This window comes from Paramacrobiotus metropolitanus, unplaced genomic scaffold (genome assembly GCF_019649055.1).
Source record: "Paramacrobiotus metropolitanus isolate TYO unplaced genomic scaffold, Prichtersi_v1.0 Parri_scaffold0000079, whole genome shotgun sequence".
NCBI lineage: Eukaryota > Metazoa > Tardigrada > Eutardigrada > Parachela > Macrobiotidae > Paramacrobiotus > Paramacrobiotus metropolitanus.
Genome location: NW_026570299.1, coordinates 3248 through 20156, shown reverse-complemented (window position 1 = coordinate 20156; position 16909 = coordinate 3248). Strand labels below are relative to the sequence as shown.

At 41.4% G+C, this 16909-nt stretch overlaps 2 protein-coding genes across 4 annotated transcripts; both read right to left on the bottom strand.

Moving 5' to 3' along the window:
* Positions 1-994: 994 nt before the first annotated feature.
* Positions 995-6194, bottom strand: LOC129595525 (uncharacterized). 3 transcript variants are annotated; one of them, XM_055492570.1, is made up of 6 exons: positions 5936-6194; positions 4256-4674; positions 4052-4196; positions 2479-2687; positions 1759-1821; positions 995-1683 (listed from the first exon to the last, which is right to left on the bottom strand). In XM_055492570.1, the coding sequence occupies exons 4-6, from the start codon at positions 2680-2682 to the stop codon at positions 1237-1239; spliced, it is 714 nt and encodes a 237-aa protein (XP_055348545.1). In that variant the 5' UTR covers positions 2683-2687; positions 4052-4196; positions 4256-4674; positions 5936-6194; the 3' UTR covers positions 995-1236. The 3 variants fall into 3 exon arrangements, with proteins under 3 accessions (XP_055348545.1, XP_055348543.1, XP_055348544.1); XM_055492568.1 differs by having other exon boundaries at positions 4052-4130; XM_055492569.1 differs by having other exon boundaries at positions 4052-4126.
* A 3982-nt stretch (positions 6195-10176) lies between these two features.
* On the bottom strand, positions 10177-13655 carry LOC129595526 (uncharacterized). Its single transcript, XM_055492571.1, has 4 exons — positions 13557-13655; positions 11642-13464; positions 10945-11007; positions 10177-10869 (listed from the first exon to the last, which is right to left on the bottom strand). The coding sequence occupies exons 2-4, from the start codon at positions 11867-11869 to the stop codon at positions 10423-10425; spliced, it is 738 nt and encodes a 245-aa protein (XP_055348546.1). The 5' UTR covers positions 11870-13464; positions 13557-13655; the 3' UTR covers positions 10177-10422.
* Between the last annotated feature and the right edge of the window lie 3254 nt (positions 13656-16909).

Below are 16909 nucleotides of genomic sequence, written 5' to 3'. Positions count from 1 at the left end.
AACAGAGAAAGGTAATCATTGGACGTGTCACACAGTACGCCGATGGAATTGTACTGATACCTACGAGGAGAAAGCTGACGAGATTTTCCGGTGTATAGGGTGACAAACGCGTCAAGGTCGGATAACGTGTTTAATGATAACTCGCCGCGCTGAATGCTCAAAGCTCTGACACAGGAAGGTGTCCTTTTGCATCGACAATCGCACTGGTTTATCATTTCCATTCAGGTGATGCGCTTCGGAGCTACTGGAACAAATATGGCATGTCCGTTTATGTAATGCCACGCAGCCTACCAAAATAATGGGCCACAAGAGCACTCACCGACTGTCAAAGATAATTGGCATACAGTTACCTTGCTTCGTTGTAGCGCTGCTGGCAATTAGGACACCCTTTGCGTATCAACAACCGTTAACGATGGTGCCTGATGAGTCGCTACTCGCTGAGTACTTATGTAATAACACACGGCATTTGGACACAGTATTTAGAGAACTGCTTCCGGAAGAAGGGAAGTTACTGAACACGAGAGATACAATGACGCTCAACAGACTGGTGGATTACTGCATACATTACGTATCTGTACTTCATACAAAAAGATTTACATATCGGCAGTTTTAGAATTATTTCTGACCACTAAAACGAGAAAAAGCCACTGCGAAATAAGTCATTACGCTTTTTTATGTATGTAAGTTGTAACTACAAAGTCTTCCTTTAATAATAGCCACGCATGATTCCCAGTTTCCTAATCTAACTTATTTTATGCATTAATTCCCGTTACGAACGCGACACCTTTCGACTACCTACGAAAAACTGCTAAAATTATGATTAACTTTACAAATTTGTCAAAATAACTTTGTTCATAACATCTGCTTATTTTATTGGGAAGGAGGATTACAACTCCTAGTTAATAACTTTTCAGAAACAATAAGTCACGAACACTAGCTATTGCCCTGATTCAAGTTCTTACACGGAAACGAAAACCGACTGGCAAAACCGCGTTTTTTTCCGCTTTCGAGCAGGCCCCTTTCAACAGCGTGCAGCAGAGCCGCTTGGGCAAATCATTAACAACAAAAAAACGGGCTCTTGACCCGACACAGAAGGAAGCTGGCGACAAAAAATACGGGCGCTTGACCCGGTTAACAGAAGAAACCTGGCGAGGAAACGCCAAAATAACTGCGCCCATAAACTATAATTACATACAAAGACAAATACTGGGCAGCAAAATCAACAGGGACATTTCCCTAATGGGCCGCGGCCGCGGGGACGGCGATGTGGAAATGGTTGACCAGCAAAGCCTTCAGCTCCGCGATGTCACGCTTCAGTCCGACCACTTCCCGCTTCGTCCCGGCCGTGTCGGCTGCCATGGCGCTGAGGTCCTTGGCGATCTTCACCAGCCAGACTCCATGGCGCTCCACCTCGAGCGTCAGCTTGGCCACGGCAACCCGAACCACCTCCACTTCGGCCGACAACTTCGTCGTCTTCTTCCCAATCAACTGCGCCAGGGTGTGGGTTTTGACGTTGATGAAGTCCAGTGCGGCCATCAGAAAGCGGTATTGGGCGTTCGCGTTGGGCTTGGTCAGCGACCACGACGCCATGGTCTCGGTTAACGTCGCGCGGGCCTGCTTCTCTTTGGCCCTCAGCTCTTGCGGTGTCTCGGGCCAGGCTTCTCCTTCGTCCAAGTAGTACTTCTAAAGAAGATTACCAATGCTGGTTAGATGAGCAAGTGCAAGGTTTCTCTGTACTGAGCGCAAATGCGAATGTACCATGCTGGGCTTCGTTATGATCCCCGCTCGGGCCAGGAGATGACGCGATCCGGTCTTCATTAGCTGCAATAGAATACGTTGTACAACTGGCACCATGGAAACTGAGCCTGCACGTGAAATGTCGAATCAAAACGTTTAACTGCAGCATACCAATGGGGTGTTGTTACGATGATTTCAAAGAATAATTATACATTTTTTTTATTGTTTTTTATTGTATTAATTAGGCCAGCACAAGTACCGTAATTATTCATTAGTTTAAATATCGTATCGAATACAAGTACCGTATGAATCTTGTACGGTACACAGTAATCGCTATTTCTCATTTCGTTCCAGTTACAGTACGCTTTCGTTTTGTACAGTCCTTACTAATATTATTCTTATTCGTACTACCTAGTAGTTATTGTTCAAATACTGAAAAATTACCATACGCATATACCATACGTTCAAATACTGAAATATTACCATACCGTACGCATATCTGCTGTTTTAAACTTTCGCCAGCTTACTATTCACCTGTAAGTACTAGCGATAAATACGAGCTCGCTGCTGTTCATTGCATGATGGAATAATTACCAATTACCGACCGCATTCGCAAATTATTCTCACAATTTTCTGAGTATGTTTTCAATACGTTGCATGTTAATTAGCTCGCGGTTGCCACGACCCAGTGGCTGACATTAAAATGCAGATTACCGCATAAGAATTAAAACTGATACTTACTTCCAGCGCCCTAGCGACGCCTCCAAGGAAAGCCATGACGCCCGCCATGGTCACCGCTGCATTGAAAATCGGCCCTTGGTTTCCTCGGAAGTGAACATCGGTGAACGTCCAGATTGCGGCGTTAATTGTTCCGGTTGCCATTGCTGGAGCTATCACCACAAACAGGAAGGCGAATGCGCAGGCCACGGAGTCACAGATCGCCATTTCAACTACCAAAAAACCCCCAATGCGTTATAAACGCGACACGATGTATTGTACACAATACACATTACTTACAATTAGCGTAGCGCGAGTATGGTGACGTTCGTTAATTTCGTATCGTACTTTTCGAAAACTGCTACGTGCGCATTTGAAGTTCTGTTATTTTTGAATAAAATAATAATGCAGACATGCACATGGTACTTATTTATACATGGTAAATACAGGTATTAATAATTATTTATATGTGTACATGGTACATATTTACCTGGTACTTGCAGACATGGTACATACAGTACAGTAAATTTGTACGCGGAATCAACTGCTGTTGCCTTCCTGTCATTTGGTAAGAAAAAACGGTTGATTTCTGCTTTCTAGCTACTCTAGATAAGATGTAAAGCATCAAAACTGACAGGAAGTCTCGACAAAATTTCGAATACCATGTTTCTTACACACGTCCCCTCGAAACGATGAAAGCAAACTCTGCGCATAAAACTACCACAAAGGCCACAGAATTATGTCCAGCAATTCCAAACAGAAATTTAGAATTAAGAAATTTTTAAAATTAAAGAATTAATGCATTAATGAGGAAAATAATATGTTAATCGAGTGCATAAATGAATCCGTATTACCGAATGCGCATGGTATGTTGTGCTGAACCTGCCTGCATCAGTACGATATAATAAGCAATACTACGTACGGAATGTGCAGTACTAGCGTTAATTAAAATTACGTCGTTCCCGGTAACATTAGTGTAACTCCCGGTGGCGCTGCCAACATTTGCGCAACGCCAACACCACGCGCCCGTAGCGCGGCGCGCGACGTGCGCAAAGCAGCCCGCCGTTTTCCCGACTCGTTGCCAACCGTTGCAACTACGTCCCTGCCAAACACGAGAAACCGTACGCTGCGCTTGCATCACCCTGCCGCCGAAGTTCTCCGGTTTTCCAGACAAAAAACGAAAATTTTTAATTGAAAAAATTCTTATTTTTATACAGTAGTACCATGATTCATTAAAATAAACCTCCATGCTACCTAACAAATGATCCTCTGAGTAAATCGACGTGTTTAAAGGCTAGTATAACTGGGAGAAGAATACGTGTCCTTAATGATTAATCAGCTTAATTACACGTTTTAAATGCCGCCGAGCAAGACACAGACTAACTTTACGAAAGGTCGAAATGATAGCAAACGTTATTGTACGCTGGATAAAGCGAAAATACGAAGCATGCGACAGCAAAACGGGAAGAATTAATTTCCAGAATTAGGCAAACGTATCGTACAAACTTCTACGCAAATTAAAAGAAAATTCACACAAATCGCTATCCGCAGTTGCAGGAAACAGCCAAATCTTGACATAAAAAAGCGCAACACTCACCGAATTCAATTGGAAATTTCGGAAAACTGAAAGAGGACGACGGGGGATGGCTGGTAACCGTTTCTTTGATACTCGCTGGCTGGAAACACACGTACAGCGGTTGATTACGATCGAGCAGCCGTTCACTTTAATGCAAATCGATACTCTGGAGCGATGATAATATGGTTTTATACAAATTAGTATGATTTACTATTTTCTACTTACGTTGTAACTATGGAAAAGTCGGTGTGAGGATCGCGGTAAAAACGGTGAGAGAGTACGGTAAAATTTGGAAAATTTCAGGGAGACGTTAAACGAGTGGAATGACTGGCTGCCCATTTCAATTCTCCGCTCGAATGCACGCGGCCGTACGGTTATACCTGTTGCCTGCGCTAATCGCGCTGACGGAGAATGCCCCCGCCCCGAACGCAGGAAATTGCGCAAATGGGAAACACCGGAGGCGTTCGTATTGCGCAACAGCCAATTCGCGGTGGCAGTAGTCGAGCCTGTGCCGGCCCACATCGAATCGTCACGGCGCTCCGACCGCCCATAACTGCGTGACGTAGACTTTCCCTCCCGTCTTCAATTCCAGACAGAAATTTTCCAGACACTTCGGGGAAATCATGAAATGATCTGTGTACGAGCTGATCAAACCCAGACATATATAAAACAAAACCAGACATCTGCGAGGTGATGGCTTCTACGAGCGCTAGCTCGTTAAGGTCAGCAATAAGATAGAAAAACAATACTAATTAAGCAAAGTTATTAATTATCATTTGTAGGTATTTAGCGGTAACGCATTGCCTTTGGTAGACTTATTTTAAATCCTCATAAAATTGGCGGATTTACGAATGTAGATGATGTATTAGCACATGAAAAATTGATGAGTTATGAAGAAAAAATTTAAACCAAAATTGCGATCTCCCACTTTTTTGCAAGTAACGCGGCTATTCACAAAAGAGGGAAGTGTACTTTGCTCTAGCGGAGACTGCTGCAGAGTGCAAAATAAACTGTACACTATACATACATGGCACATGCAATATTTTGCGAGCAACTTCAATAGCTACGTTCTGGTAAAATCGATAAAACGTTAATAAACAATTTCGAATAACTATATCTGTTTTCTGCAGAATATTATGAAAGCAGCTTTCTGCGTAAAATTAGTTAATTTTGTTGGATACTAAGCCTGCATAAAAATTTGCAAACCCGAGCACTGAAAAAATCGTAATAAAATGTTCCTTTTGGCAGCGAGAATAATTAATTCGGGATATTCAATAATGGTGGGACGCAATTTAACAGCTTTATAATTGATGTGGTTTGCGTTAATAATTAAGTTAATTTATGTGGCTATCTGATAATGATTATCTTCCGGTTTTATTACAACGTTATACGGGTTATTTACTGGATTTACGCAGCTGCTCTATGTTTCGTACGAAGTACAATTGAAATCTCCAGAGCAATACAGGTAGATTATCCAGGTCACAATGGAAAAATTAATATGCTTTATATAAATATATTATGCGTATCAGCGTATGCAAATGTACGAGCAATTCTGCAAGATCGGATGAACACCAAACCACCTTCTCAGATAATTCAATACTTCGTTTGATATTATCTTTTTTGTTTTGTACACGACACACATAAAATGAAAGGAACACGATCCCGTACTGCATAAACGTAATGCTAGGAATCGTAGTATGTACGAGTGTATGACTATGTAATACGAGTGCAATGTAAATTGTACTGCAGGGAGTACAATCAGGCCGGAAGTTTGAATTTTAATCCAAGTATCCCTAATCTAACACTAACAATTGTTCAATGAGTTTTGGCATATTAATGCTAACTTATTAAATAGGCAGATAATTACTTTGTTGTCATTTCATTATATTAACTGCACATACGTACAAGCAGTTTTGCGATAGTATGGGCGCATCCATCATGCGAAGCAAGAATGATCGTCCAAGAATTCGCAACATATTTCTCCATGATATTCCATATTACACAACATATTTGAAATCCAGAAAATATTATAAGAAATGTATTCGCCAGAAACTGACATGGTGCAGTACATAATAATCCATAAATCCGTGAGCTCATAATGTCAAATAAATATCGGAAGCAGATACATCCGTATACATTAGTCGTTACAAACGGGTGATGCACAAAAATGAAAATATGGCACTGGAAAAAGATCTTTACGATTTTTGTGAGCCAGATTGGATGAAAATGGTATTGAATTCTGTAGATAAAGAACGTTTTGGTATGCACCAACACGGCATTAACCGCAAGACAGACTGTTGCGTGGTGAATCAGGCAGTCTTATCTCGCCATGCTCCAGTGCTGATGCTTTTCCGGCGTCTGCATCTGCGAGAGGTATGGTCGCGTTCACGCTGACCGACGGTATCAAGTCGATTTATCAATTACGCTTTTTTGCATTGCTTATCTGGCTGGCGTGCTGCGCGGTCAAGGCCACGGCGGCGCGCCCTTCCCACGGCGGGCCATGTCCAAGGCCGGTTCGTGAGGTTATGGGCACCTCCGGACCACGGCGGTGTTCGGTTCTGCCCGTTGCCATTTCGCACCGCTGTCGACGCCAGCACTCATTCTAGCATAAACATTTAAAAATCCCAGTAATTACCGTGTAAACTATTGCAAGTTGCTGAAGTACCTAGCAAAACTAACAATAAAAAAATTCAGAATCCAAAATTGAAAATTTTAATAAATTTAAGCAGTCGATGTTTGCGTATGCTGTAAAGGTTATCCTGGGGTGATGCGGCAGTGAGAAGTGCATCAAACTCCGTCTGCGTTTCCAGAACACCAAGGAATTGAACAGACGGAAGCGGAGGTGAAGAGGTATGACCTTTACGATGAGAACGGCATCCCGGTGCCCATGGAGATCGCCCACGAAGTCCGCAAAGGCGAAGGCCCCTTCAAATCCATTTACAAGAAATGCAAGGAAGACCGTCAGCGCGGCGCTTTCTTCAGCAAGGAATGCGTTGACTTTGCCATCGGGTAAAGCGATCTCCTCCGAAGTTCGACATTGAATACAAAGAGGTGTGTTGAGGTTCTTGATTAAGCAATGCGGTTCGCGTACATTTTAATGTAATGCTTATGATTTATTAGGTGCCTTGCTTCGACCGCAACGTTCAGTCCAAATTGGAGCACCAGGTGAAATTCAGATATTTCGGGAATACCGACACCAAGGAAGTGGACATTCACAACCCGGAGAACCCTGTAAAGATGCTGATTGAATTCTCCGCCGACCGTAGCACGACATGGACATCAGATACCGGTACCAGACCCCGCGCAGCAACGTCAGCATCATGAACATCGATCTGCCGGTTGATGTGCAGACCATCAGTGCGCTGGTGCCCTGGACGCCCGCCCGTACGTCTGGTCGGTCTTGCCATGTACCGGAAGTACATTCAGTTGAGCATTATTTTTTGTATTGAGTCGAATTATACAACTATATCACCTAAGTTAATCGTTCCTTTATTTGGAAATAATTTACGAATATGGTGCTGTTTATAAGTGTTAATTAAGATTTGCAGTTAAAAAATATTAAGCGTGGATACCATCCCTATTAATAGTTTCTGTGTTATCAGACATACTTATGCGTTCTGGCTGAGTGAGTCACGAAAAAACTGATGTGTTATAGACTTTTGCATATCGGTTCACAAAAGTCACGTCCGATGAGGACATGCTAACGTACACAAAATACTTTTTTATCTTGATCAGTACAATTATCTGTGCTGTGTACGACAAATTTATCGTCAATACACGAAAATTGTCGTCGATAAGAAGAATATGTCGAAAATAGCAATTCAAGTGGAATTCGCGCGAATACATCGCGTAATGCGCGCGCGTGAACAGTGATCATAAAATTAATAACAATCGTTTACATTCATTTTGCTTTCTTCGCCCACTTGGTTGTTGTGCTTGTACATGTTAACTGTGAAAATTCTTTTTATAATTATATATGTCTTATTAGGTTTTGTTACATGGCTAGACGTGGCGTAGCTAAAGCACTTTCGTCACTGAATTCTTTACGACGCAAAAACAGCAAGAAAACGGTTCATCTTTTTTTAAAAGTTTCAAGCACTCTGTGAAGTTACATCTTGTTTAATTATTTGGATGAAATAAATAACCGGTAGAAAATCGACTTCGTCAGAATGCACCAAATGCGATTGCTTGCCCAACACGACTAGCAGAGTGTGGTCAGTCAGCGCACCGCGTGTGCCAAGCTAACAAGACCGTAATTATAATTAATTGTGTAAAAGGATATGATCGTGAATGCATACGCATGCCTACTTGAAATAATTATAACGCCGCCATAAATCGCCATAGTGTACATGCATGTACGCGTAGTGCGTACTTATTACGCGCATTGATAATGCGCACATTGTACAGTCTGCAGTCTGCATCATCTACTGTACTCTGTAGCACATTCCGTCACGGTTGAAGTCAGAATAACGAAAAAAACTTGTGTTATCAGTGTTTCACATGGAGTGAATTCGCAACGGCAGTATCAACATGCAGGACTCTTTCACTCTGTACAGTCACTCTGTACTGAGTCTACTCTGTAGCAGCAAAATTAGTCTGTGATATTACAAGTCCAAACGTGAAATGTCAGACGAACACACTCTTCGCATGCACCGCACTGGACTATTAAATTTTATTGCTGATGCGACCGGTGTTTATACTTATATTTCGCCAATTTCGGAATATACCTATCCGGCATCTAATTCTACAGTAGTTGATTCAAAGCAACTGTTAGAAAATGCAGTATTTCTGTGGTTTTGTATTGACGGTGTGACCAAATATTATCTTATACCAGTGCACACTTCTTTGCTGACTTGTGAGAAGAGCAGCTATAGTTTGAATTATTAGAATTTTGCAGATCGGCTAATAGCATTAAAAAGGATTAAATGGATCCCATTGGCAAATATAATCAACACGTTAATTTTTATCGACTGAACACTGTTGCCCAAAACAAGCAGGACAATCGCACTTGGTTGTGAACTGAATGGTCATTAACTTTGTTCGAGTAATTAACAAAACCCTTTACCCGCAAGCAGTACTGATTTTCGTACTTTAAGACTGAGGATCACAAGCAGACCATATTACCTGAGACTATATAGGTATTTCCAGATTTACTGAATGTAATGATTATCACCGTCGAATAATTACGGTGCAGCTATTAATGTCTTTTCCAGTATGTCATCACTCACATAAAATTAATGCTATTAGGTACTACATACTAGTGACTGCATCCTGAACAACGTGAGAAACATACGCAATTTACGGCATTCGTTTAATTAAACAAAAAAATTAATAATAATTTTATGGTCACTATTTTCCCGGTTAAAAAGTACATATTTGTACTAGGACAAAAAATGCCCGGAAAGAATAAAAACGGCGGTTAACGGACAAATTTGTGTCTTACAGGATAAAAACGTAACGATTTAAGGGGTATTGTGAATCGCACGTATCCCGTGTCACCAAACGTACGAAAAAAAGTGCTGAAAAAACTATCATTGACACAAAAACTTTTAATAGGGCATACAAACGCGCGTCATATATATGGTGATCGACTTCTAAAGGCTCTTTTTGATGCCTGTACTTTTAAATTTCACCAGATATGCACTTTTTAAACACAGAAAACATTTTTGAAGATAAATTTAAGTAATTTTCTTGAAGAAGTTGTATTACGTGGTGCGATAGAAAAAATTAAGTAAACCTGAAGGAGCCCAGAACTCAGCTGTGCGCTTCCCTTCCTGCAAACGCAAAATAAACCGTAAATTAATTGTCAGTTGTTGTTCATATTAACAAAACATATTAATAAAAACATATTAATAATACTCAGCATCATTGCAAGAATGGCTTATATGGGCACAGAGTAATTTTACATTTATTTTTCATTTAACAATATTATTTGAAAAACATAATGTTTTGTTGGCTTTGCTTTTTCAATGAGAGTGCAGCAGCACAGTCTACTACCAATCCTGTGTATTAAGATTAACATCTGTATATTGGAAAGGAAGATTATGATTTCTAGTTAATAACTTATTAGGAAAAATAAGTCACAAAATACTAGCTATTGCCCTGATTCAAGTTCTTATACGGAAACAGAAACCGACTGACGAAACCACGCTTTTTACGCTTTCGAGCAGGCCCCTTTCAACAGCGTGCAGCAGAGCCGCTTGGGCAAATCATTAACAACAAAAAAACGGGCTCTTGACCCGACACAGAAGGAAGCTGGCGACAAAAAATACGGGCGCTTGACCCGGTTAACAGAAGAAACCTGGCGAGGAAACGCCAAAATAGCTGCGCCCATAAACTATAAATACATACAAAGAAAACTACTGGGCAGCAAAATCAACAGGGACATTTCCCTAATGGGCCGCGGCCGCGGGGACGGCCATGTGGAAATGGTTGACCAGCAAAGCCTTCAGCTCCGCGATGTCACGCTTCAGTCCGACCACTTCCCGCTTCGTCCCGGCCGTGTCGGCTGCCATGGCGCTGAGGTCCTTGGCGATCTTCACCAGCCAGACTCCATGGCGCTCCACCTCGAGCGTCAGCTTGGCCACGGCAACCCGAACCATCTCCACTTCGGCCGACAACTTCGTCGTCTTCTTCCCAATCAACTGCGCCAGGGTGTGGGTTTTGACGTTGATGAAGTCCAGTGCGGCCATCAGAAAGCGGTATTGGGCGTTCGCGTTGGGCTTGGTCAGCGACCACGACGCCATGGTCTCGGTTAACGTCGCGCGGGCCTGCTTCTCTTTGGCCCTCAGCTCTTGCGGTGTCTCGGGCCAGGCTTCTCCTTCGTCCAAGTAGTACTTCTAAAGAAGATTACCAATGCTGGTTAGATGAGCAAGTGCAAGGTTTCTCTGTACTGAGCGCAAATGCGAATGTACCATGCTGGGCTTCGTCATGATCCCCGCTCGGGCCAGGAGATGACGGGATCCGGTCTTGATCAGCTGCAATGCAATACGTTGCGCAATAAGTCACCATGGCACCATGGGAATAGAGCCCGCAAGTGGAATGTCGAATCAAAGTGCTTAAGTACAGCATACCAATAAGACACTGGTGTTATTACGATGATTCCAAAATTAATGATACATTTTCTGATTTTATTAATGGTAAGTACTTAATTACATCGGTACGAGTGTAAGTATCGCATCGACTACAGTCTACAGGTAATAGTACAGCCACGGCATAATAGATACCGTGGTACAGCAACGTATGAATTTTGTACGGTACAGCAATCGTTATTTCTCATTTTCTTTCCAAATTTTCAGTTTGCTTTCGTTTTGTGCAGTCGTTGCTCATTATTCTTATTCGTAGCAGCGGCTGTTAAAAATTCTAACCAGCTTACCATGTACCTGTAACGTACTGAGTACGAGCGCGTCATTATCTGTATTGCTTCTTTCGCATGCATGACGAATACTACTATACTAGTAATTACCGGCCGCGTTCGCACACCATATTATTAAACTCACAGTTTTCTCAGTATGTTTTCAACACGCTGCATGTTAACTCGCGCTTGCCGCGCCCAGCGCGGGCTTACATTAAAATGAAGATTACCGCATAAGAATTAAAACTGATACTTACTTCCAGCGCTCTAGTGATTCCGCCGAGGAAAGTCATCATGGCCACGAAGGTAATTGCTGCGTTCACGATGGGTTCTTGGTTTAATGCGCTGTACTGGGCCTCACTAAGCTTCCAAATCGTCCCGTTGATGCTTCCAGTGGCCATTACGGGAACGATAACCAGGGACAGGACGGCGAAGGCGCAGGCCACGGAGTCGCAGATTTTCATCGCCATTTCAATTACGAACATAACACCAATACGTCATAAACGCGGTACGATGAACACATTACTTCCAACAGCAAGAAAACTCAACGAATAATCAACTGCACATCTATGCATTCAGTTAAAAAGCGTCATGCGTAATTAAAGACTTCATAAAATTCAACAGAATCGAAACGTACTGTACATGTTCCACTGATACGATAGGAATTAATTTACAGCAATGAAATTTTAATTAACCACTGAAATTCAGAATTTTGATTAAGCAGTTAAACACTGTGACTGCAAAAAGCGCATCGTAAACCCAGGATAAAGCATAACGCCAGTCCAGTAACGTTCGTTAATTCCATATCGTTGTTTTCGAACACGGCTACGTGCGCGTTCGAAGATCAGTCATTTTTAATTAAAATAATCATGCGGACTTGTATACGGCACTTATCTATACATGGTACATGCAGATATTAATAATTTATTTGTGTGCGTGGTACATATTTACCTGGTACGAGCAGATATGTACATGGTACATACGTACACTACAGTACTACGCGGAATCGACTGCTGCGGCCTTCCTTCATTGGATAACAAAAAAAACGGTTGATGATTACTTTTGAGCAATTCTTGATAGATGTAAAGTTAACGTTTCAAACCAGAGAGGCATTTCGACAAAATTATGTTTTGTACGTGCGAAGAAAGCTAGCTCTGCGCGTAAAGCTGCCACATAGGCCACACAGTTATGTCCAGTATTTCTAATTAGAAATTTAAAATTAAAAAATTTTGAAATTAGGGAACTAAAACACTAATTGAATGTAAAAATTAACAGATGATATCTATGTTATGTTATGCTGAACCTGACTGCGTAAGTACATGAACCAATGAAGTACTTAAGCAATACTACGTACGGAATGTGCAGTACTAGCGTTAATTATAAAATTTACATGATTTAACTTCTAGTGACGCTGCCAACATTTGCGCATCGCCAACGCCACGCGCCCGTAGCGCGGCGTGCGCAAAGTAGCCCGCCGTTTTCCCGACTCGTTGCCAACCGTTGCAACTACGTCCCTGCCAAACACGAGAAACCGTACGCTGCACTTGCATCACCCTGCCGCCGAAGATCTTCGGTTTTCCAGACAAAAACGAAAATTTTCAATTGAAAAAATCTCTTATTTTAAACAGTAGTACCACGATTCATTGATAAAACCTCCCTGCTACCGTATAAATGATCCTCTGAATAAATCGATGTGTTTAAAGGCTGGTCTAACTGGGAGAAGAAAAGGTGCCCTTAACTACTGATTAGCGTAATTACACGCTCTAAATGGCGCCGATCAAGACAGAAACTAACGTTACGAAAGGCCGAAATGATAGCAAACATTACTGTAAGCTGGGTAAAGCATACGACAGCAAAACGGGAAGAATTAATTTCCAGAATTAGACAAACGTATCGTACAAATTTCTACGCAAATTAAAAGAAAATTCACACAAATCGCTATCCGCAGTTGCAGGAAATAGCTAAATCTTGGCGAAAAGAAGCGAAACACTCACCGAAATCTGATGGATACTTCGGAAAACTGAAAGGGGATGTCGGGAAAGGTGCTGAGTATGCTGACCGTTTCTCTGGATCTCGATGCCTGGGAACACACGTACAACGGTTGATTACGATCAAGCAGTCTTTCACTTAATGCAAATCGATATTCTGGAGCGATGATAATATGGTACTTACGTTATAATTACGAAAAAATCGACTGTAGGATCGCGGAAAAAATTCGTGAGATACTACGGTAATTTAGGAAAGTTCAAGGAGACGTTGAGAAGTGGAACGACTGACTGCCAATTTCAACTCTTCGCTCGATTACACGCTGCCGTACGATTATACCTGTTGCTTGCGCTAATCGCGGGCCCGCGCTGAAGCGCTGAGTCTGAGTCTGAGTCTGACCCCTAAAAGGCTGAGTCTGACTACTGAAAGGCTGAGTCTGAGTACTAAAAGGCTGAGTCTGACTATTAAAATGCTGAGTGTTCCTAAGACTGCTAAAGTAATATCTCGATAACTTTTAACTCTTGACCGGAAATATGTCCCATATGGTCCAGCGAATCCCCGTATTACATGCAACGCAAGGAATGTACAAGTGCAACTACAACATTTTAATTGGCAACAACCCATTCAGTCAAATACGGGACGTTTGTACTAGTGTAACTGCAGCAACACGAATGTTGAAAAGAAAGAATTAACTGTAATATAGCCGCTATTCGACATTTCCGGCCAAAATAAAACTCAATCTATTTTAATTATGACTGTGAATACCATCTATAACTATTGAACTGCTGAGAACTTCACGTCTGAGTCTCGAACCACTGACCAAGGTCAAAAAAAGGAAGGAATAAATAAAGGATGGAATGTTTTTTGGTCAAAAAGAGGAAAGATCAATTTCGATGGTAAAAAAAGGAAGGGAATTTTCGCGGCCAAAAAGGCATTAGATTTCTGATAGTCCAAAACAAGAGGAAAATGCGCTAAAAAATTTTAAAGTTGTGTAGTTGCACTTGATGGTCTGTACGTTTTAGTAGAAGAAGTACGTAATGCAACTGCAATAAGCGTTACAGCTATATAAACATACTAGCAGACCCCGCGCAAATTGCGCGGAGTAAATAATGCAATCAGCAATGGACAAATCCCATCTTAGCGCAAAAATAAAACTCATAACTGCAGGTATGTAAAGATATATCGTATGTAAACTCATAACAGCTGGTTTTATGAACGAAGCGTAGAATTCTATAATTCACAAATCAAAAATAATGTCCTTGCACACTGCACAGTTGATGTCACTTTATGATAACTACTGGAAAATTTGCCTGACCGTTTAATTGACTGCAGAATGGCCTAAAACCTGAAATGTGAAATTAATTTAAAGCTATTTTTCTCCCAAAAACGGGTAAATTTTTTTTCTTTCCGAACTATTTATTTCCAGATCAGTCACCATCAGCTAAATTTCGTGCAGCTGCTACATAAGGACCCTGTAATTTATTAAAACTTGTTGTTCCCTCTTTTCTTACTATTCTGAGCTTTTCAACGTATCCGATAGCAAATTATTTAAGTACTTTACATCCCAGTTTGACCACTAATACACCACTGCTGCTGCCCTTCAACAATCAGTACACTAATAAGTGATAAATTAAAACAGTAATAGTCACCTTTTTTTCCTATTACTTTCACCACAGGACAAAGTTAAAACACTTTATTTAAATAAGGACAGAAGCATTTTGTTGTATCTCCTTCTCCGCTGTTAGCTCTTTCTAAAATCGAGGACTTGTACGGAAAATTTCTTGCATGTTTGCTTCTCGATGCATCTCGGCGTTGACTGCGGTTTTGCCTTATGTGACAAACTAACGGAAGTAGTCAGTAGTCGCTGGTAAGCATGTAGCTACCTTGCTTATTAAGGGTTTCGGCCCCGTACATAGCACCAAATTCGGCTCGCGCACTCGTAAACCCTTTTTTTTGCTTTGTTTATGACATACTGCAGCCAGATGATTTGTATACATTGGCGTAGAAACCGTTCGAGCGCGTAACATCTGGTTCGGGAGCTATGGCTGTATGAAAATTTCAAAAGTTTAAATGCATTCAGGTGTACCAAAAGTCTCGTTATCAACCGATCTTCGAATACTGCATGTAAACGCACATATGCGTGAATATGGTTTTACACTCACAGACCCCAGCGTTGGCATTGTTTTCTATTTTAAAATGGACAAAGTTTTAATAAAAGGTGGTTCGGGGCAAGACGATCTTCGTCGTTATGTGCATTTACGTGCAAAATTTGAAAAGGAACCTTTTGGAATTTTGTCACTCTCATAACTTCGCAACCGAATTTTGCGCGCGAAAACGGATTCACGCCAATCTACACAAATCATTCGGCTACACAGTGTCAAAAGCAACACAAAAAGTGTTTGGAAGTGCGCGGAAGCAAATATCTATACTTCTACTCCGCGGCAGTAGTACACGAATTTAGTACTACGTACCGGGCCAAATCCTTAGCTGCAATTCTCGGCTAATGACTGCCAAGCAGTCGCTCAAATGCAGATGTCAGCTTGCCCCTTAAATCAGCCCCAAACACGTAATTCCGCCTTTCTGGAACATAATTTTCCACAGAAAAAAAAATTAAAAGTATTGCAACTCTGTAAATTTTTAACTTTAACAGCAATTCAGTACAAATGGCAACCACCCGTGGAAGCGTGGCAACTTTAAGCGGGTCAAACCAGTGCGAATGACAGCTCCTTGGGAAACAGTTTTTAAGCAGTTTTCATGCTTGAAGACCTTCTTTATGTGTTCTTGCTCAATCACCTGTTCTTGATGCCAAATACTGATTACAAATTTGTAAATTCGTTCAAGACCACGGAATAACACGTGGTCATGATTCAGAAGAACAGAAGTTTTCCCGACTCTAACTTGTAAGTCGGTCACTTCGTTGGCCGTCGAGACAGTGGTGGGGTGGTCGGTTTTGCAGTGATGGATTTTAGCTGTTCCCATAGGCTTTCCACGTCAAAAGTTTTGCAAGTTTTCTTTCAAACTTGTTTTTTTCCTTAAATTGTTTTATTGGCAAATCTGTACGTCGTAAAGGCTATCGAACGACATATAGACATTGAGTTGGATGAGTGCAGCGTTAATGCATCGATGACACACACGGAATTTTGTTAAGGCTTATCTTTTTTTTATTTATATAGATTCGTCGAGTAAAAGTACGAGTAATTACCCGTGCATAGTGTGCTATGAATATCGTTAGAAAAAATAACCTAGAGTACGTATTTAAGAAATGCGCTTTGATGTGCTGAATCATGCAGAGCAGAAAAAAACTGAAGTTTGAACGTCGTGAAAAACCAGATGTTGCATGCCATTGATGCATCGCATATTTCCATCGAGTGGGCTATTCGGAAAGCGCCAAAAAAATAACAGATTACTGCTCTTTACCGTTTAGTCGTTGAGCTTTAAGGCCATGGCTAGTTCGGCTTTATTCCTAATAGGCCATTTTGCAAAAGAAAGGCGCTTTACAGATTGAAGACTGCTCTATCCGATGGTAAAAACATTGAAGT

What these genes read in the sequence shown, in the direction of transcription:
- LOC129595526 (XM_055492571.1), bottom strand. Translation starts at nt 11,869, where the DNA reads ATGTTCGTAATTGAAATGGCGATGAAAATCTGCGACTCCGTGGCCTGC. An exon ending in GAATCACTAGAGCGCTGGAA is followed by an intron (nt 11,008 to 11,641) that starts GTAAGTATCAGT and finishes ATTGCATTGCAG; the next exon opens with CTGATCAAGACCGGATCCCG. An exon ending in TCATGACGAAGCCCAGCATG is followed by an intron (nt 10,870 to 10,944) that starts GTACATTCGCAT and finishes AATCTTCTTTAG; the next exon opens with AAGTACTACTTGGACGAAGG.
- LOC129595525 (XM_055492568.1), bottom strand. Translation starts at nt 4,552, where the DNA reads ATGTGGGCCGGCACAGGCTCGACTACTGCCACCGCGAATTGGCTGTTG. An exon ending in GACTTTTCCATAGTTACAAC is followed by an intron (nt 4,131 to 4,255) that starts GTAAGTAGAAAA and finishes GTGTGTTTCCAG; the next exon opens with CCAGCGAGTATCAAAGAAAC. An exon ending in GCGTCGCTAGGGCGCTGGAA is followed by an intron (nt 1,822 to 2,478) that starts GTAAGTATCAGT and finishes ATTCTATTGCAG; the next exon opens with CTAATGAAGACCGGATCGCG.